Genomic DNA, 13,258 nt, shown 5'->3' on the forward strand with positions numbered 1-13,258 from the left:
TACCCAAAAAGCCTCTTTAGTGTGGCCCCGGTGCCCGGCAGTTTTAGCCCCGGCAGAAATCCCCGTTCGTACAGAAGCGATGCCCCGGAAGCGCTTCCCGAGCCCGCAGCGCCTCCGGGTCGGGCCCCGGGATGGGAGCGGCGGCGGGGCTGGTGCTGCTGTGCTGCGGGGTGCTGGGGGCCCAGCGCGGTGAGAGCCCCGAAATCCCCCCTCGTATCCCCAAAATCCTCCCCTGTCTTCCCCTAAATCCTCCCTGGCGTCCGCAAAATCCCCCCTGGTATCTCCAAAATCCTCCCTGGCACCCCCGGAATCCCCGCTCGTATCCCCCCTCCCGCAGCCCCTGCTGCTCCCCCAGCCTGGGATCGCTCCCTTCCCGACAATGGGATTTTAAACGCTCTGAGCTGTGCGGACACCGATTGTTGTCACCTCTTGCAGCACACGCAGGGCCATCCCGTCACTATCTGCGCCTGGGCAGTGTTTAAAAATGAACCTTGTAGCGCATTTCTCCATTTTCAGCGCTCGGAGAGGATGGGGGGAGCATGGTGCAGCTGCCCGGGGGCACCTTCCAGATGGGATCCCTGCAGAGGAGCGGCGAGGAGGTGCCCGCCAGGGAGGTGACAGTGAAGCCCTTTGCTCTGGACAAACACCCGGTGACAAACAGGGACTTCAGGTGAGCCCGCCGAGCCTCGGGTGCCCGTGAGGAGGGGCAGGGCCAGATGTGGTGCCAGCTGTTCTGGGGCTGGTTCCTGGCGTCTGAAAGCCAATGCTTGGGTGCTCGTTGGAAAAAAAAAATGTGTCTGTCAATAGGAAATCATTGTCACAGGTGCAAGCTGAACCATCGTGGCAGTGTAGCTTACAGACATACTTTTATTTCCTATTTTTTGTCCTTTTCCCCCTCTCTTTCCTCTTTTTTTTTTCTTCTCTTTTTCATATCTTCCTTTTTTTCTCCTCCTTTTCTCCTCCTCTCTTCCTCTTTTTCTTCTCCTCCTCCTCCTGTCCTTCTCCTCTCCCTATTCTTTCCCTCTCTTCTTCTCTCTCTGCTCTTCTCCTCTCTTTTTCTCTCATCCCTCTCTTCTCTTCCTCTCTTCTTCTCCTCTTCCACTAACAGCAGCCACAGCTTTTATTGGCTTTTAAGGGATTTTTTTCTCTCCACAACTATAGAAACCTGAGTGCAGGCTGAGTTTACCTGCACAGGTGACATAAAAACTATCAAATCTGTGCAAAGATGCTCACTGGAGTGTTTTATCTGTTAAATCTAAATTAAACCATCTGGAGCTGGGGGGGTCTGTAAGTTTTGTACCTTTTGCTTTGCTCTGAACTCATTGCACGAGCAGATTTGTGAGGCAGAGCTTGAAGAACTCTCACCCAGAGCATGTTGTGTTTATGCCAGGGAGTTTGTTAGAGAAAAGAAATACAAAACAGAAGCAGAAGCATTTGGCTGGAGCTTTGTCTTTGAGGATTTCGTATCTGAAGAGCTGAAAAAAAAAGTCACCCAAAAACTGGAGGTAAATCTGAATCCTATGATGAGTTTGGTGTTGCTTTTCCACTGAGGAGCAGCTGCCTCTTTGCAGAGCCTGCTGTTCTCAGAGGTTTTTCTTTAGTCTGGGGTTGTTTTGCTTTTGAACCTCAGCAGGACTGAGCTGGGGTTGATTCGTGTACTCCTCTGTTTCCATGCTCTGTGAGCTGTCAGTCTGGACTCCAGGGAGCTGGGAGGAAGTAAAATGTGTTTCAAAGTACTTCAGTAATCCAGCTTTAATACAGAAAAACTGGACAGCATGAGCCTCTTGATCTGTTTTCACTTTTAAAAGCAGATGCCTCTGCTCTGTGCAAAAGCAGCATCTAAATGTCTGTGATAACCCAGCTCAAACTGCAGCATTTCCCAGACTAACACACCCTGCTGTGGGACGGTGTCACCAGCCCAGGTGTCACCAGTTCACCTTTAATCCTGGTGTCATTTCTTTCCCCAGTCAGCCCCGTGGTGGCTGCCCATCGAGAAGGCTTTTTGGAGACAAGTGAGTAAAATCCTGGTGTGGTAAAATCCTGGTGTGGGTAAAATCCTGGTGTGAATCTGGTGGTAAAATCCTGGTGTGATAAAATCCTGGTGTGGTAAAATTCTAGTGTGATAAAATCTTGGTGTGATAAAATCCTGGTGTGATAAAATCTTGGTGTGGTAAAATCCTGGTGTGGTAAAATCCTGATAAAATGACTCCTCTCCATGCTGGTAGTTCATGTGTGTTGTGTGTGCTAAACCTTATTGACTAAAAACAAGTGAAAAACCATTTTCCATCCTTTCACCTCTTCCACCCCTTATTCCCTTTGTAATGAAAACTACATAAAATGAATTCCAATGTGCTTCAATCCCTCCCAGCCCTCAGGCCCTGGCTCCAGCATCAAGAACAGGCTGGATTACCCCGTGCTGCACGTGAGCTGGAACGATGCTCAGGCCTTCTGTGCGTGGCAGGGGAAGCGGCTCCCGTCGGAGGAGGAGTGGGAGTTTGCTGCCAGGGGAGGCCTGCAGCGTACGTAGCACAGGCTCTGAGCTTTTCCCAAAGCAGGCATGGGGTGCTATTACTTCACCAGATCCAAACCTCTCTCCAGGGATGTTTTCAGATGTTGGTCTAGGGGGGTTTGAACCACTTCTTTTGGCCTGAGAGGGTGGTAATATTAATAATTATTAAAATAAATTAATAAAACTTCAGTGTCTTAAGCTGAGTAGAAAAGGACAATCCTAAAAGCCTGGCTGGAGTGACCCAGGGTTAACAATTGCCTTTTCCTCCCTGGCAGAAAGGATGTATCCCTGGGGAAACAAGTTCCAGCCAAACCGTACAAACCTGTGGCAGGTAAGAGCCTAAAGATCATCCCATCCATGCTGGGCTGTCCTCAGGGAGGGTTTCACTCAGCCACTGAGTGAGGGTGTCCTGGGAAACACTGGGGGTACTGAAACTGAGCTTCTGAGGGGGTGTAAAAATACTCTCAGAGGGAGCAGGCTCAGCCCATCTTCCCTGGGAAACCAGGATTTTACTGCTTCTAAAAATTCACACATAAATTTGTCTGAAGAGGGAACTTGGGACAACTTCAGGTGGTTGATCTCTCTTGAGCAACATAAATTGCCACCAGAGAGTTATTTGCCTGCTTGGAGTGTGGCACAGCCCTGTGAGGAGCAGGATTTGGGGTTGTTCCTGGGGTGGTTCTTTGCTGGCAGTGATCTCTGTGCCCCCAGGGTGATTTCCCTCGGGGGGACACGGCTGAGGACGGCTACCACGGCGTCTCCCCGGTGACAGCCTTCCCTGCCCAGAACAGCTACGGTACACAGCACCCTCACCCTGCTCTGGGGATGGCCCCCTCCACTCATGTTAATTATCAGATCCTGGAGCTGGGCAGGGTTTAGATGTGTGGGATCTGGAGCAGAGGAAAAGCATCGATGGTTGGGGCTGGAGTTGGCTGAGGTGCACCTGCTGCGCTTCAGGCACCAAAGCACCTCCTTTCAATTAAAACTGGGTTGTTTTACAACTCAGTGGGATGTAAAACAATTCCAAGGACATTTTCTGACTGCCATGTCCTTGTGCACATGGGAAATGATGACACATTTAAGTTTAAAATAAGTGAGGAATTTCTTCAGCCTCACCATTAAACCGCGCTCTTGAACAGCTCCTTTGAATGTTGTTCCCCCTCCTATTCACCAAATTTACCTTTCTTGTCCATCTGCTCTCCTAATGCTGACACAAAACCATCTCAGGGCTCTATGACCTGCTGGGAAACACCTGGGAATGGACAGCATCAGAATTCCCAGCTCCAGGAAGGGCAGCCAGGGCTCAGAAGATGCAGGTGCTGAGAGGGGCCTCGTGGATTGACACTGCAGATGGCTCTGCAAACCACAGAGCTCGTGTCACCACCAGGTAGGTCTGGCCAGAGCCCAGGTGTTGCTGCACAAGGATTTTCTCTGGGTTGGTTTTATTTTAAAAGATGTTTGTTTGTTCCTACACGATTTTTTTGAGAAGCAGTTGGGAGAGCACACTACAAATATGGCTAAAACCACCCCTGCTATAAATCCATTCCTAAATGCTTCTCAAATCATGTGTTTTCCAACAGGTATTAATAATGAAATGCTTTTTCCCTAAGTTATTATGGGGAATTGAATGATGTTTCTAGGCTATTCTAGCAGGTCACATTAGGGTTGTAAGTGTTGTAACATATTAGGGATACGTGTAATGAGGAAGGATCCCTAATTTTGGGTCTCTTTTTCCCCTGTGAGGATGGGGAACACACCAGATTCTGCCTCTGACAACCTCAGCTTCCGCTGCGCTGCCGACATCGCGCCCGTGCCAGCCTGGAAAAGCCAGAGCAAAGCTGAGCTCTGAGGGCTCCCTGGGAACACCTGAGGCATTTTCTCCTGTGGAGATGAACAATAACTCCCAGCTGTCACTTCCATTAAACCCCAATTGTTTCTAAAGTTAAAAATAATTTCAACCTTTTCAGTGCTGGGATGTCTGGGTGGGAGCAGTGATTGGGAAGGCAGGAAGGGGGGGTTTGTCTTTGGTGTCCTTTTGGTGTGGGAGATGCTCCAGCTCTCCTGTTGTTGTCCATGTAAAGCAGAGGAGGCATGTGTGGGACTGGGCCAGAGCTGCTCTGACCTCCAGCCCCAGTGAGGGGACACCCAGAGCCCCCTGTGACCATCAGGGTGGGGCTGCCAGGGGGGGAAGTGATGTGGGCACATAATCAGTCCCCATTCCCTTGGGAATTCACAGCTTTGGAGCAGTTCTGAGCCTTCCCAGAAGCACAACAAGGCACCTTGATTGGCATTGGAGCAGTGACAAAATGCTGTGTGTGACAGATGTGTGTGACAAAGCAGTGCCCCACCTCTCCCAGGAGTTACAACCAGTACAAACCCTCTGTACACGAGCTCTGCACCAAACCTGACCAGGAGCCTCGACAACAAGGGTGGGCAAGAACACTGCTCAGGGATCCCTCATCCACCTCCAGCTGTCCCAAAACAGGCACTGCAGGTGCCTGAGGGCTGAGCCTTCCCCATGGAGAGCTGCAGCTGGTTCTGGCTCTGTTAAATGGGGCTCCTCCAAACCCATTCCTCCAGCGAGACACACCCCAGGAGCAAATTATTTCCTGGGTTTGTATTTGAAAAAAAAAAATTTAAAAACCCCAGAAATCGCCATGTTGTTTTCCAAGATTTTACTCGCCTTACTGTGAGCCAAACCAGGGGCTGGGGCAGGGATCAGAACAGCCCCTCCTCGGTGGCCAGGGTGAGCAGGATGGCCTTGCAGGTGTTCTCAAAGAGGGCAGCTCTGTTCTGGGCCTCCCCCTTCTTCACCCAGTGGCGGTAGGTGCGGAAGGCGCAGGCGTCGATGAGCTTGCGGACGGGCTTGAGGGCGTAGGGGTCCCTGATCACCAACTCCCTGGTCACTGACTTCACCTGCCTGTACTGGTAGTAAATCCTCACCGAGGCCAGCACGGTCAGGCAGATCACCTGGGGCACAGGGAACAGCCTGGCAGTCAGGGGAATCCTCCCAGAGCAGCCTGGGGTTCAAGGGAATTCCCACAACAGCCTGGGATTCCCACAACAGCCTGGCAGTCAGGGGAATCCTCCCACAACAGCCTGGGATTCAAGGGAATCCTCCCACAAAAGCCTGGGATTCAGGGGAATCTCAACAGTCCTGGGATTCAGGGGAATCCTCCCACAACAGCCTGGCATTCAGGGGAATTCTCACCACAACAGCCAGGAATTCCCACAACAGCCTGGGATTCAGAGGAATTCTCCCACAACAGTCTGGGATTCAGAGGAGTCTCAACAGTCCTGGGATTCAGGGGAATCCTTCCACAACAGCCTGGCAGTCAGGGGAATTCTCCCACAACAGCCTGGCATTTAGGGGAATTTTCCCCACAACAGCCTGGCATTCAGGGGAATTTTCCCCACAACAGCCTGGCATTTAGGGGAATTTTCCCCACAACAGCCTGGCATTCAGGGGAATTTTCCCCACAACAGCCTGGCATTCAGGGGAATTCTCCCAGAACAGCCTGGCATTCAAGGAAATCCCCACAATGGGGTGGTCCCAATGCATCCCCCCACGTGGGGGAGTCAGGAGGAGCTCAGTGCCTGGCACAGTTTAGTTTCTGCAGGGCTGGCAAAGGGCAGGGGTTCATGCCAGGGAATCACAGAGTCACAGCATGGTTTGAGTTAAAGGGGAATTTAAAGCCCATTTTACTCCCTGGCATGGGCAGTCTTCACCTATCCCAGGTTGCTCCAAGCCCTGTCTGACCTGGCCTTGGAACCTTCCAGGGATGGGCAGTCAGGTTCTCTGGGAAACCTCTGCCAGGGCCTCAGCACCCTCACAGCCAAGAATTTCTCCCCACTATCCCATCTGACCCTGGCCTCTGGCAGTGGGAAGCCATTCCCCTTGCCCTGTCACTCCATCCTTTGTCCAAAGTTCCTCTCCAGCTCTCTTGGAGCCCCTTTAGGCAATGGAAGGTGCTCTAAGGTCTCCCTGGAGCCTTCTCTTCTCCAGGCTGAACTCTGCAGCTCCTTCAATGTTCTTGGAGGTGAGAGGCAGTTTCTCCCTTAACTCCCTCCTGCGAGGGAGTGCCTGGTCTGCACCCAGGCTGCAGAGCCATCCCCATCAGCCTTACCCAAACCCCCAGTTTCTCCCAAACCCATCCCACTGCTGGCTCCTGCAGCTCCCAGCCTCATCCCCACCTTGAATTTGCGGAAGGGGCTGAAGTGCCGGACCTCCTCCACGTCGTACTGCTGGAAGAAGGGGTGTGCCAGCGCCTCGCCCGCCGTGTACCGCTGCCGCGGGTCCACCACCAGGAACCGCGAGATCTGCAGGGGGAGCCGCTCACTCTGGGCTATCCCAGGGCTCTGCAACGCCCCCTGCACTCCAGGTTTTCTCAGCCCGAGCACCTACCAGGTCCTTGACGGTGTCCGAGCGGTCATCCCACTCCGGGGAGCCGAACTGGTAATCGCCGTTCATGATCATGCGCAGCATCAGCATCTGCTTGCGGTGCCAGAAGGGCGGCGAGCCGGCCAGCAGGGTGTACATGATCACCCCAGTGCTCCACCTGTGGGCAGCAGGGTGTGCATGATCACCCCCGTGGGCAGCAGGGTGTACACGATCACCCCGTGCTCCACCTGTGGGCAGCAGGGTGCGCATGGTCACCCCATGCTCCACCTGTGGGCAGCAGGGTGTACACGATCACCCCCATGCTCCATCACCCCCGTGCTCCAGGTGTGGGCAGCAGGGTGTACATGATCACCCCCGTGCTCCTGGAAAACCAGCAGGGAACTGCCCTGCGTGTGCCTGGGGAGGGGGGATGAGCTGAGCTGAGCTGAGCTGAGCTGCAGGGGGGTTTTGAGCTGAGCTGGTGGGGAATTGTTCCCTGGATGCTGCAGAAGGATGCCTTGAGATGGAGTATTTGGGCCTTGCAGAGATTTTTAGGGAAGGGAGTGGGGTTTGGTGGTGCCAGCCAGGCTGGATGAGCTCAGGCTGTGCAGTGCCAGGTGTCCTGGCTCAGACTGGAAAGGGGATGAAATGCCCTGGTGTGTGTCACAACTCTGACCACTGCAGCCTGAAGCCACCAGAAGTGGTGGCAAAGTCCCTGCAGAGCTCTGGTGAGCTGCCCTGAGCTGGCTGCTCTCTCAGGGGCTGCACAAGGTGTTTAAAACCCCCATGTCTTGGAGCTCAGCCCAAGCTGACTTCCATGAAAAGGGAGTGTTGCTTTCGCTCCCACAAGGGGACAAAGTGAGGGGATGGGTTTGTCCCCAGGCTGGTGCTCCCCCTGCTCTCTGCCAGAACCCCCTGGTGACCCAGACAGCCCCTCACAGCCACCAATATTGGCTTTTGGTGCATCATTTCATTCTTTCCAAACACGCCAACAGGTCCCCATGGGCACAGTCCTGGCTGTGCCTCAAACCACGTGTGTGTGTTTAGGGAACAGCTGCTCACTCACATGTCCACCTCCTTCCCGTAGCCTTGGTGCTCATCATCCATGGAGCACTGCAGGATCTCGGGGGCCAGGTAGCCAGGAGTGCCACAGATCTCTGTGGGGACAGGGACACAGGGCACAGCATCAACCCAGGTGCCATTCCCACCCACTCCAGGCTGCCCATGGTGGGATCTTTGCAGGGATGGTGCTCATAGGGAGGAATTGCAACTTGTGTGCATCTCACTGGTGACTTTTTTGGTGAATTATTGTGGCTTAAAAGGGAGCAAAAGAAAATTATATGGATGCTTCTGAGAGGGGATGCTTGTTGTTGGGTATGTGGCTCTTTGCATGTAGGAGTTGGGTAAAACAATGGGGCAGAAAGTGGATGAGGTAATGGGGATCAGCTGGAGGAAAAAAGAAGTGGAATGGATTAGGATGGTTTTCCTAAAGATCAGCAACTTTTTCATGGCAAGGAGAGAGGCGTGGAGACTGTGTGCAGGCAGAACTTGTGTGTGAGGACAACAAAAGCAGCCAAACAGCACCAATTTGCACCCCCAGGTGAGACTGGTGACAAGGAGAGAGTGGGGCTGGAAAAACTCACCAGCCCAGCATCCCCCTACCTCACCAGCCCCTTACCTTTGAGCTTCTCATTCTCATTCAGCTGGCAGGAGAAGCCAAAATCTGTCAGCTTGATGTTCATGTCATCATCCAGCAGGATGTTCTCCGGCTTCAGGTCCCGGTGGACGATGTTGATGGAGTGCAGGTACTGGATCACTTCCAGCAGCGCTCGCATGATCTTCCTGGGGATGGGGACAGCTCATTCCCAGTCCCAAACACCCACTGGCACCACCATCCCAGGGAAGGGGACAGGGACAGTGCACAGGGACACAGCCCAGGGTGCTGTGCTCTCCCCTCTAAGCACACTCTGCTCTTGCAAGGTGATTTGTGCACCTGGCCTTACCTGGTTTCTTTCTCGCTCAAGGTGACTTTCTCAGTGAGGTAGTCAAAGAGCTCCCCTCTCTTCATCCTGCATGAGGGAGGGGACACAGAGTCAGGCAGAGGCTGAGCTGCAACAGCAAACCAGCCCTGAGTCCCTGGGGAGGATCAGTCAGGGGTTTGTGCCACTTAACAGCCCAAAATAACTTTCATAACAAGGGGTAAAAGTGCCTTTATGTATTTCAGTCAAATATCAGGCAGAATGAGAAGAAGCTGTGCCAGGTTTTGGATGCACAATTGTTAAGGTTGAAAAAGATCTCTAAGATCACCAAGTCCAACCATCAAAGATGGGGCAGGGATGGGCCTCTCCCAGTGCCATCCCACTCCTCTGACATCCACTTCACTGTCCTGGCATTGGGAATTGTGACTTTGCAGACACCCTGGTCCCACTGAGCATATAAATAACCCTCAGGGGTGTGTGACAGCTCCCACCAAAGGTTACAGGGAAACCCGAGCAGTGCTGAGCCGCTGACAGAGGGAAAACACTGCTGGCAGCAGAGCTACAATGAGCTTGCAGTAATTGGGGCTTGATTCTACCTTAAGGGCTGCTTGTCCCTCCACTTTGCCATTTTTGGGCCATAAAAAGCTGGGACCAATCTGCAGAGAGAGAGTGGGCCCAGGGTGCTGAGCCAGCTGATACTTACAGGTCAAACACCAAGAAGAAGAAGGTGCTGGATTCATAGCTGTCCTTCAGCTGGACTGTAATAAAGCACAGGGGCTGTGAGCACAGTGTGAGTCCATCAATGGACTAACAATCCAGTTAAACTGCTAACTGAGTTAATGAGGAGCTGATCTTCACAAGTGTTGTGCTTGGGAGACAACCTGGGGGGCACTGCTGGAGTCTGTGTGTGGAGGGAGAGCAAACAACGCTCTGAGCAGGTGCCTGGCATTTCACCCCAAAACCCTTCTGGGGATTGGTTTTGGGGTCCCCTCTGCCCTGAGGAACACACAGGGCAGAAATTGCTAACTGAGTTAATGAGGAGCTGATCTTCACAAGTGTTGTGCTTGGGAGACAACCTGGGGGGCACTGCTGGAGTCTGTGTGTGGAGGGAGAGCAAACAACGCTCTGAGCAGGTGCCTGGCATCATCCAGGCATTTCACCCCAAAAACCCTTCCTGGGGATTGGTTTTGGGGTCCCCTCTGCCCTGAGGAACACACAGGGCAGAAATTGCCCTTGAGGGGATGCTCAAGGCCTGACTTACTGACGTTGGGGTGGCCCGAGACCTTGCGGAGGATGTCGATCTCCTTGGTGGTGGCTTCGCGCAGCTCCTGCACCTCCTTGGGGGAGATGTTCCCCGCCGTGATGTCGATGATCTTCACGGCATATTCCTGCCTCGTGGTTTTGTGGATGCACCTCCGGACCACGCTGCTCACCCCCCTGCCAGGGACAAAAGGGGGGGTTGCATCCCTGCCTGCCCAGCCACCGGCACCTGGGCTGGCTGGGATTTTCATGCACCAGCAGGTCTCGCTCTGTCACCCTGTCTCGGTGGGACAGAAGGTTTTGAGCTGATGGAAAGTGCTGTTCCATGCTATTTTTAGCCCCATGCTGCTGTGGGCCCTGTTTGTATCAGATTCCCAGGGAACACTGTTCCTATGTGGCACTGGGGGATGTGAAACCAAAACAAGCTGCTTGCCAAAAATAAAGCTTTACCTGCCCAAAACCTCCTTCGGCTCATATTTTTCATAAAACTCCTTGGATGAGTTCCAGTCTGGTAGATCTTCTTCCTTGGTCATCTCTGGCTCCTGTCAGGGCAGCACTCTGGGCTTGTCTAAGGGCAGAAAGGAGCTGCAAGGAAAAAAGAGCCAGGATGGGCACACACTGCCCCCAGAGCTGGGATCAACAATCCCTCATGGAAGAAAAAACCATTTAGGAGGAAGGAAGAGAAGGAAGATCCTGGACCAACCAAAGGGAGTGTTTTGCTGCTTGGAAAAGCCAAGCTTTGCCCTTGGGATGCTGCAGAGATCCCACTGGGAACAGGAGAAACTCCACTGGATTCCCTCATAGCCTGGCTGTCCCCAGGGGCAGAACCAGCCTGGCTGGGGCCAAGGCTTTGGGAAATGCTGCAGCACCCCAAAACCTCATCCCTTCCCTGTGCCCAGCTCACAGCAGCAGCCTCCAGAAACAGCACCCCACACCAACACCACCCCAAGTGGAGGCTGGAATCTGCCCCTGTTGTTTTTCTCTTTCTTTTCCTTATTATTTTTAAGCAGCAAGAGGGGCTGGGCGGGTCAGGGTGCAGGTGGGGACAGAGGGACTGGGGACAGTGGGAGCTGAGCCAGCGTGAGGACAGCAGCTCAAAGAGCTCCCTCAGACACTCCTGTGCAGCTGCCAGCAGCCTCCACAACTCCTGAAAGGCTCTTGTCCCATTTCTTTTTCCTATTTCAGGCTTGGAGGGATTTTTATACAGCTCATTTCTGTGCCCATACACGGAGTCTGGGCAGTTAGGATGGAAAGCAGTTCTTACAAGCCTGGGCAGCAAAATTGTCCCTTTGGGATGACAGGTTGTTGCTGGGGAGGGGACAGAGGTGGGCAGGAGATCCCCAGTTCTGTGAGCTTCCCTTTGCCCTCCTCTCAATAGCTCTGCCAGGGCACTGGCAGCTCTAAATACATTTAAATCTCATTAGCAATATGTTATCTCTCCTGACCTGGTTTTAAGGACCAAAGTGTGTTTTGGGTGACTGGCTGCTGCTGCCGGTGATGTCTAAAAAGGACATTTCTAACATTTCTAAACAACCATGAACTTAACTTACAGAGTTTTAGTTATTGGAAATATTGTGAGTAATGCCAAACCAAGCTGAAATCACAAAGGAGAGGCAGGACCAGGAAGTAGAGAAAATAAAATATCTCTGAGGTGGAGGGGGGGGGGTGTCACCAAAATCTGATAAATCTGATTATTTCTGAAAATCCAGGTCCTGGGGGTTGGTGTTGTGGGGAAGGGCTGGGGAGCATCCACGGAGCACTGCCTGGAATCTGCGCGCTGCCTTATCCTGCCAGGGAAGAACCCGGGAGTTTGCTTAGAACACCCTGGAATTATAAAAGCAGCAGGTGCAGGGCTCTAACGGGACACTCTGGGTTCACGAGCAGAGTGCAAGGGGGGTCCTGAGGGGATTTTCTGCCGGGGGGAACGCCGAGGGTGAGGCGCTGGGCATCGCCCCCCGCCCGCAGCTGGGAGGATCTCCGAGCACAACAAAGATATTCAAATATCAGTTGGAATAAACCCGCAAAGCTCAAGAAAAACCAAGCTTTCAGGCCGGCAGGGGAACGCGGCCCCTCTCCCTCAGACCCTCCGGCGCTGACCCGGAGCCAAAGAACGCTGAGCACGGGAGATTCCCGGGGCAGGACCCCCCTCACAACCCTCCCTCCCTCAGCGCCGCCCGCTCCTCACCTCGCTGAGGGCAGCGCCGGGCCGGGCCCGGGCCTGGGAGCCGCCGGGAGCCGAGCGCTCAGGGCCGGCCGCCGCCGCCCGGCCCCGGAGAAAGCGCAGCGCGACTTGGCAGCGGCAGGAGCCGGGCGGGCATGGCCGGGCAACGGGCAAGGGGGGGGCCGGGGGCCGCCCCGGAGCTGCTGCGGAGCTTCCCCGGTTTAACCCCTGCGCCGCCGAGCACGGCGCGGCCCCGGCTCCTCCTCCCCGGGGGCGTTGCTGAGGGGCCGCCGGGAGCTGCGGCTGCCCCGGGCATGGGGAAGCTCGGCCGGGAGGGGCTGCGGGACGGGGAATGGGGACGGCGGGAGGGAGCTTGAAGGGCAGCCGGGCCCAGAACTGCGGCCGTGAGCACCGAACCGCTCTCTGCGCACCCAGCGCCAGGTCCGGGCGCCTCTTGGACACCTCCACAACTTCTCTGGAAAATTGTTCCAGTGCCTGACCACCCAAACAGTAATTTTTTTTTTTTCCTCCTAATATCTAACCGAATTTCCCCTGCCCACTTCCTCTTGTCACGGATTGGCCCAAACTGCCCACTGGTTTTATTTCAGTTTCACCAGGAAGGTAAAACACCCCAGAAATGAGATGGGAGCTTGATCGGCAGACGCGAAGCTGCTCCTGTCACAGTTCTGTTCTCATCCCCACTGTGTGAGGTGACTCCTCTCCCTTCTGAACACTGCTTTAATCTTTTCACTTTCAGAACTGCAAGTGAGAGGCGAAGTGCTTTAGGAGCAGGCAGAACACCCAACAGCATAACAGCACATCAGGGAAAACAGGTAATGCTAGGGAAAGTATTTTTAACAGAACTGCGCTTCTCAGAGCAGGGTTATTCCCCACCACAGTTCCTGCTTATCCAGGCTTTTCCAGTGATGTCCAGGAGGGTGTTTACTTTATCAGCCCCAAGGATTTGA

The 13,258-nt window shown here is 53.8% G+C and overlaps 2 protein-coding genes across 4 annotated transcripts; one reads left to right on the plus strand and one right to left on the minus strand.

Annotated features, from left to right (window-relative positions):
* Positions 1-120: 120 nt before the first annotated feature.
* On the plus strand, positions 121-4,461 carry SUMF2 (sulfatase modifying factor 2). Of its 2 annotated transcripts, XM_036395050.2 has the most exons (9): positions 121-189; positions 517-670; positions 1,391-1,505; positions 1,968-2,012; positions 2,369-2,519; positions 2,785-2,840; positions 3,221-3,305; positions 3,737-3,896; positions 4,253-4,461. In XM_036395050.2, exons 1-9 carry the CDS (start codon positions 132-134, stop codon positions 4,356-4,358), a joined length of 930 nt encoding a protein of 309 aa, XP_036250943.1. In that variant the 5' UTR covers positions 121-131; the 3' UTR covers positions 4,359-4,461. The 2 variants fall into 2 exon arrangements, with proteins under 2 accessions (XP_036250943.1, XP_036250944.1); XM_036395051.2 differs by lacking the exons at positions 121-189; positions 1,391-1,505 and having other exon boundaries at positions 219-670.
* Positions 4,462-5,169: 708 nt separating this feature from the next.
* Positions 5,170-12,498, minus strand: PHKG1 (phosphorylase kinase catalytic subunit gamma 1). 2 transcript variants are annotated; one of them, XM_036395049.2, is made up of 10 exons: positions 12,315-12,498; positions 10,580-10,697; positions 10,131-10,306; positions 9,573-9,627; positions 8,894-8,959; positions 8,569-8,732; positions 7,957-8,047; positions 6,915-7,068; positions 6,704-6,829; positions 5,170-5,479 (listed from the first exon to the last, which is right to left on the minus strand). In XM_036395049.2, the coding sequence occupies exons 2-10, from the start codon at positions 10,660-10,662 to the stop codon at positions 5,228-5,230; spliced, it is 1,167 nt and encodes a 388-aa protein (XP_036250942.1). In that variant the 5' UTR covers positions 10,663-10,697; positions 12,315-12,498; the 3' UTR covers positions 5,170-5,227. The 2 variants fall into 2 exon arrangements, with proteins under 2 accessions (XP_036250942.1, XP_036250941.1); XM_036395048.2 differs by having other exon boundaries at positions 10,580-10,714; positions 12,315-12,496.
* Between the last annotated feature and the right edge of the window lie 760 nt (positions 12,499-13,258).

Source organism: Molothrus ater, chromosome 21 (genome assembly GCF_012460135.2).
Source record: "Molothrus ater isolate BHLD 08-10-18 breed brown headed cowbird chromosome 21, BPBGC_Mater_1.1, whole genome shotgun sequence".
NCBI lineage: Eukaryota > Metazoa > Chordata > Aves > Passeriformes > Icteridae > Molothrus > Molothrus ater.

What these genes read in the sequence shown, in the direction of transcription:
- SUMF2 (XM_036395050.2), top strand. Translation starts at nt 132, where the DNA reads ATGGGAGCGGCGGCGGGGCTGGTGCTGCTGTGCTGCGGGGTGCTGGGG. An exon ending in TGCCAGGGGAGGCCTGCAGC is followed by an intron (nt 2,520 to 2,784) that starts GTACGTAGCACA and finishes CCTCCCTGGCAG; the next exon opens with AAAGGATGTATCCCTGGGGA. An exon ending in CCCTGCCCAGAACAGCTACG is followed by an intron (nt 3,306 to 3,736) that starts GTACACAGCACC and finishes AAACCATCTCAG; the next exon opens with GGCTCTATGACCTGCTGGGA.
- PHKG1 (XM_036395049.2), bottom strand. Translation starts at nt 10,662, where the DNA reads ATGACCAAGGAAGAAGATCTACCAGACTGGAACTCATCCAAGGAGTTT. An exon ending in CCGAAGGAGGTTTTGGGCAG is followed by an intron (nt 10,307 to 10,579) that starts GTAAAGCTTTAT and finishes TGTCCCTGGCAG; the next exon opens with GGGGGTGAGCAGCGTGGTCC. An exon ending in TTCTTCTTGGTGTTTGACCT is followed by an intron (nt 8,960 to 9,572) that starts GTAAGTATCAGC and finishes TCCCTCATGCAG; the next exon opens with GATGAAGAGAGGGGAGCTCT.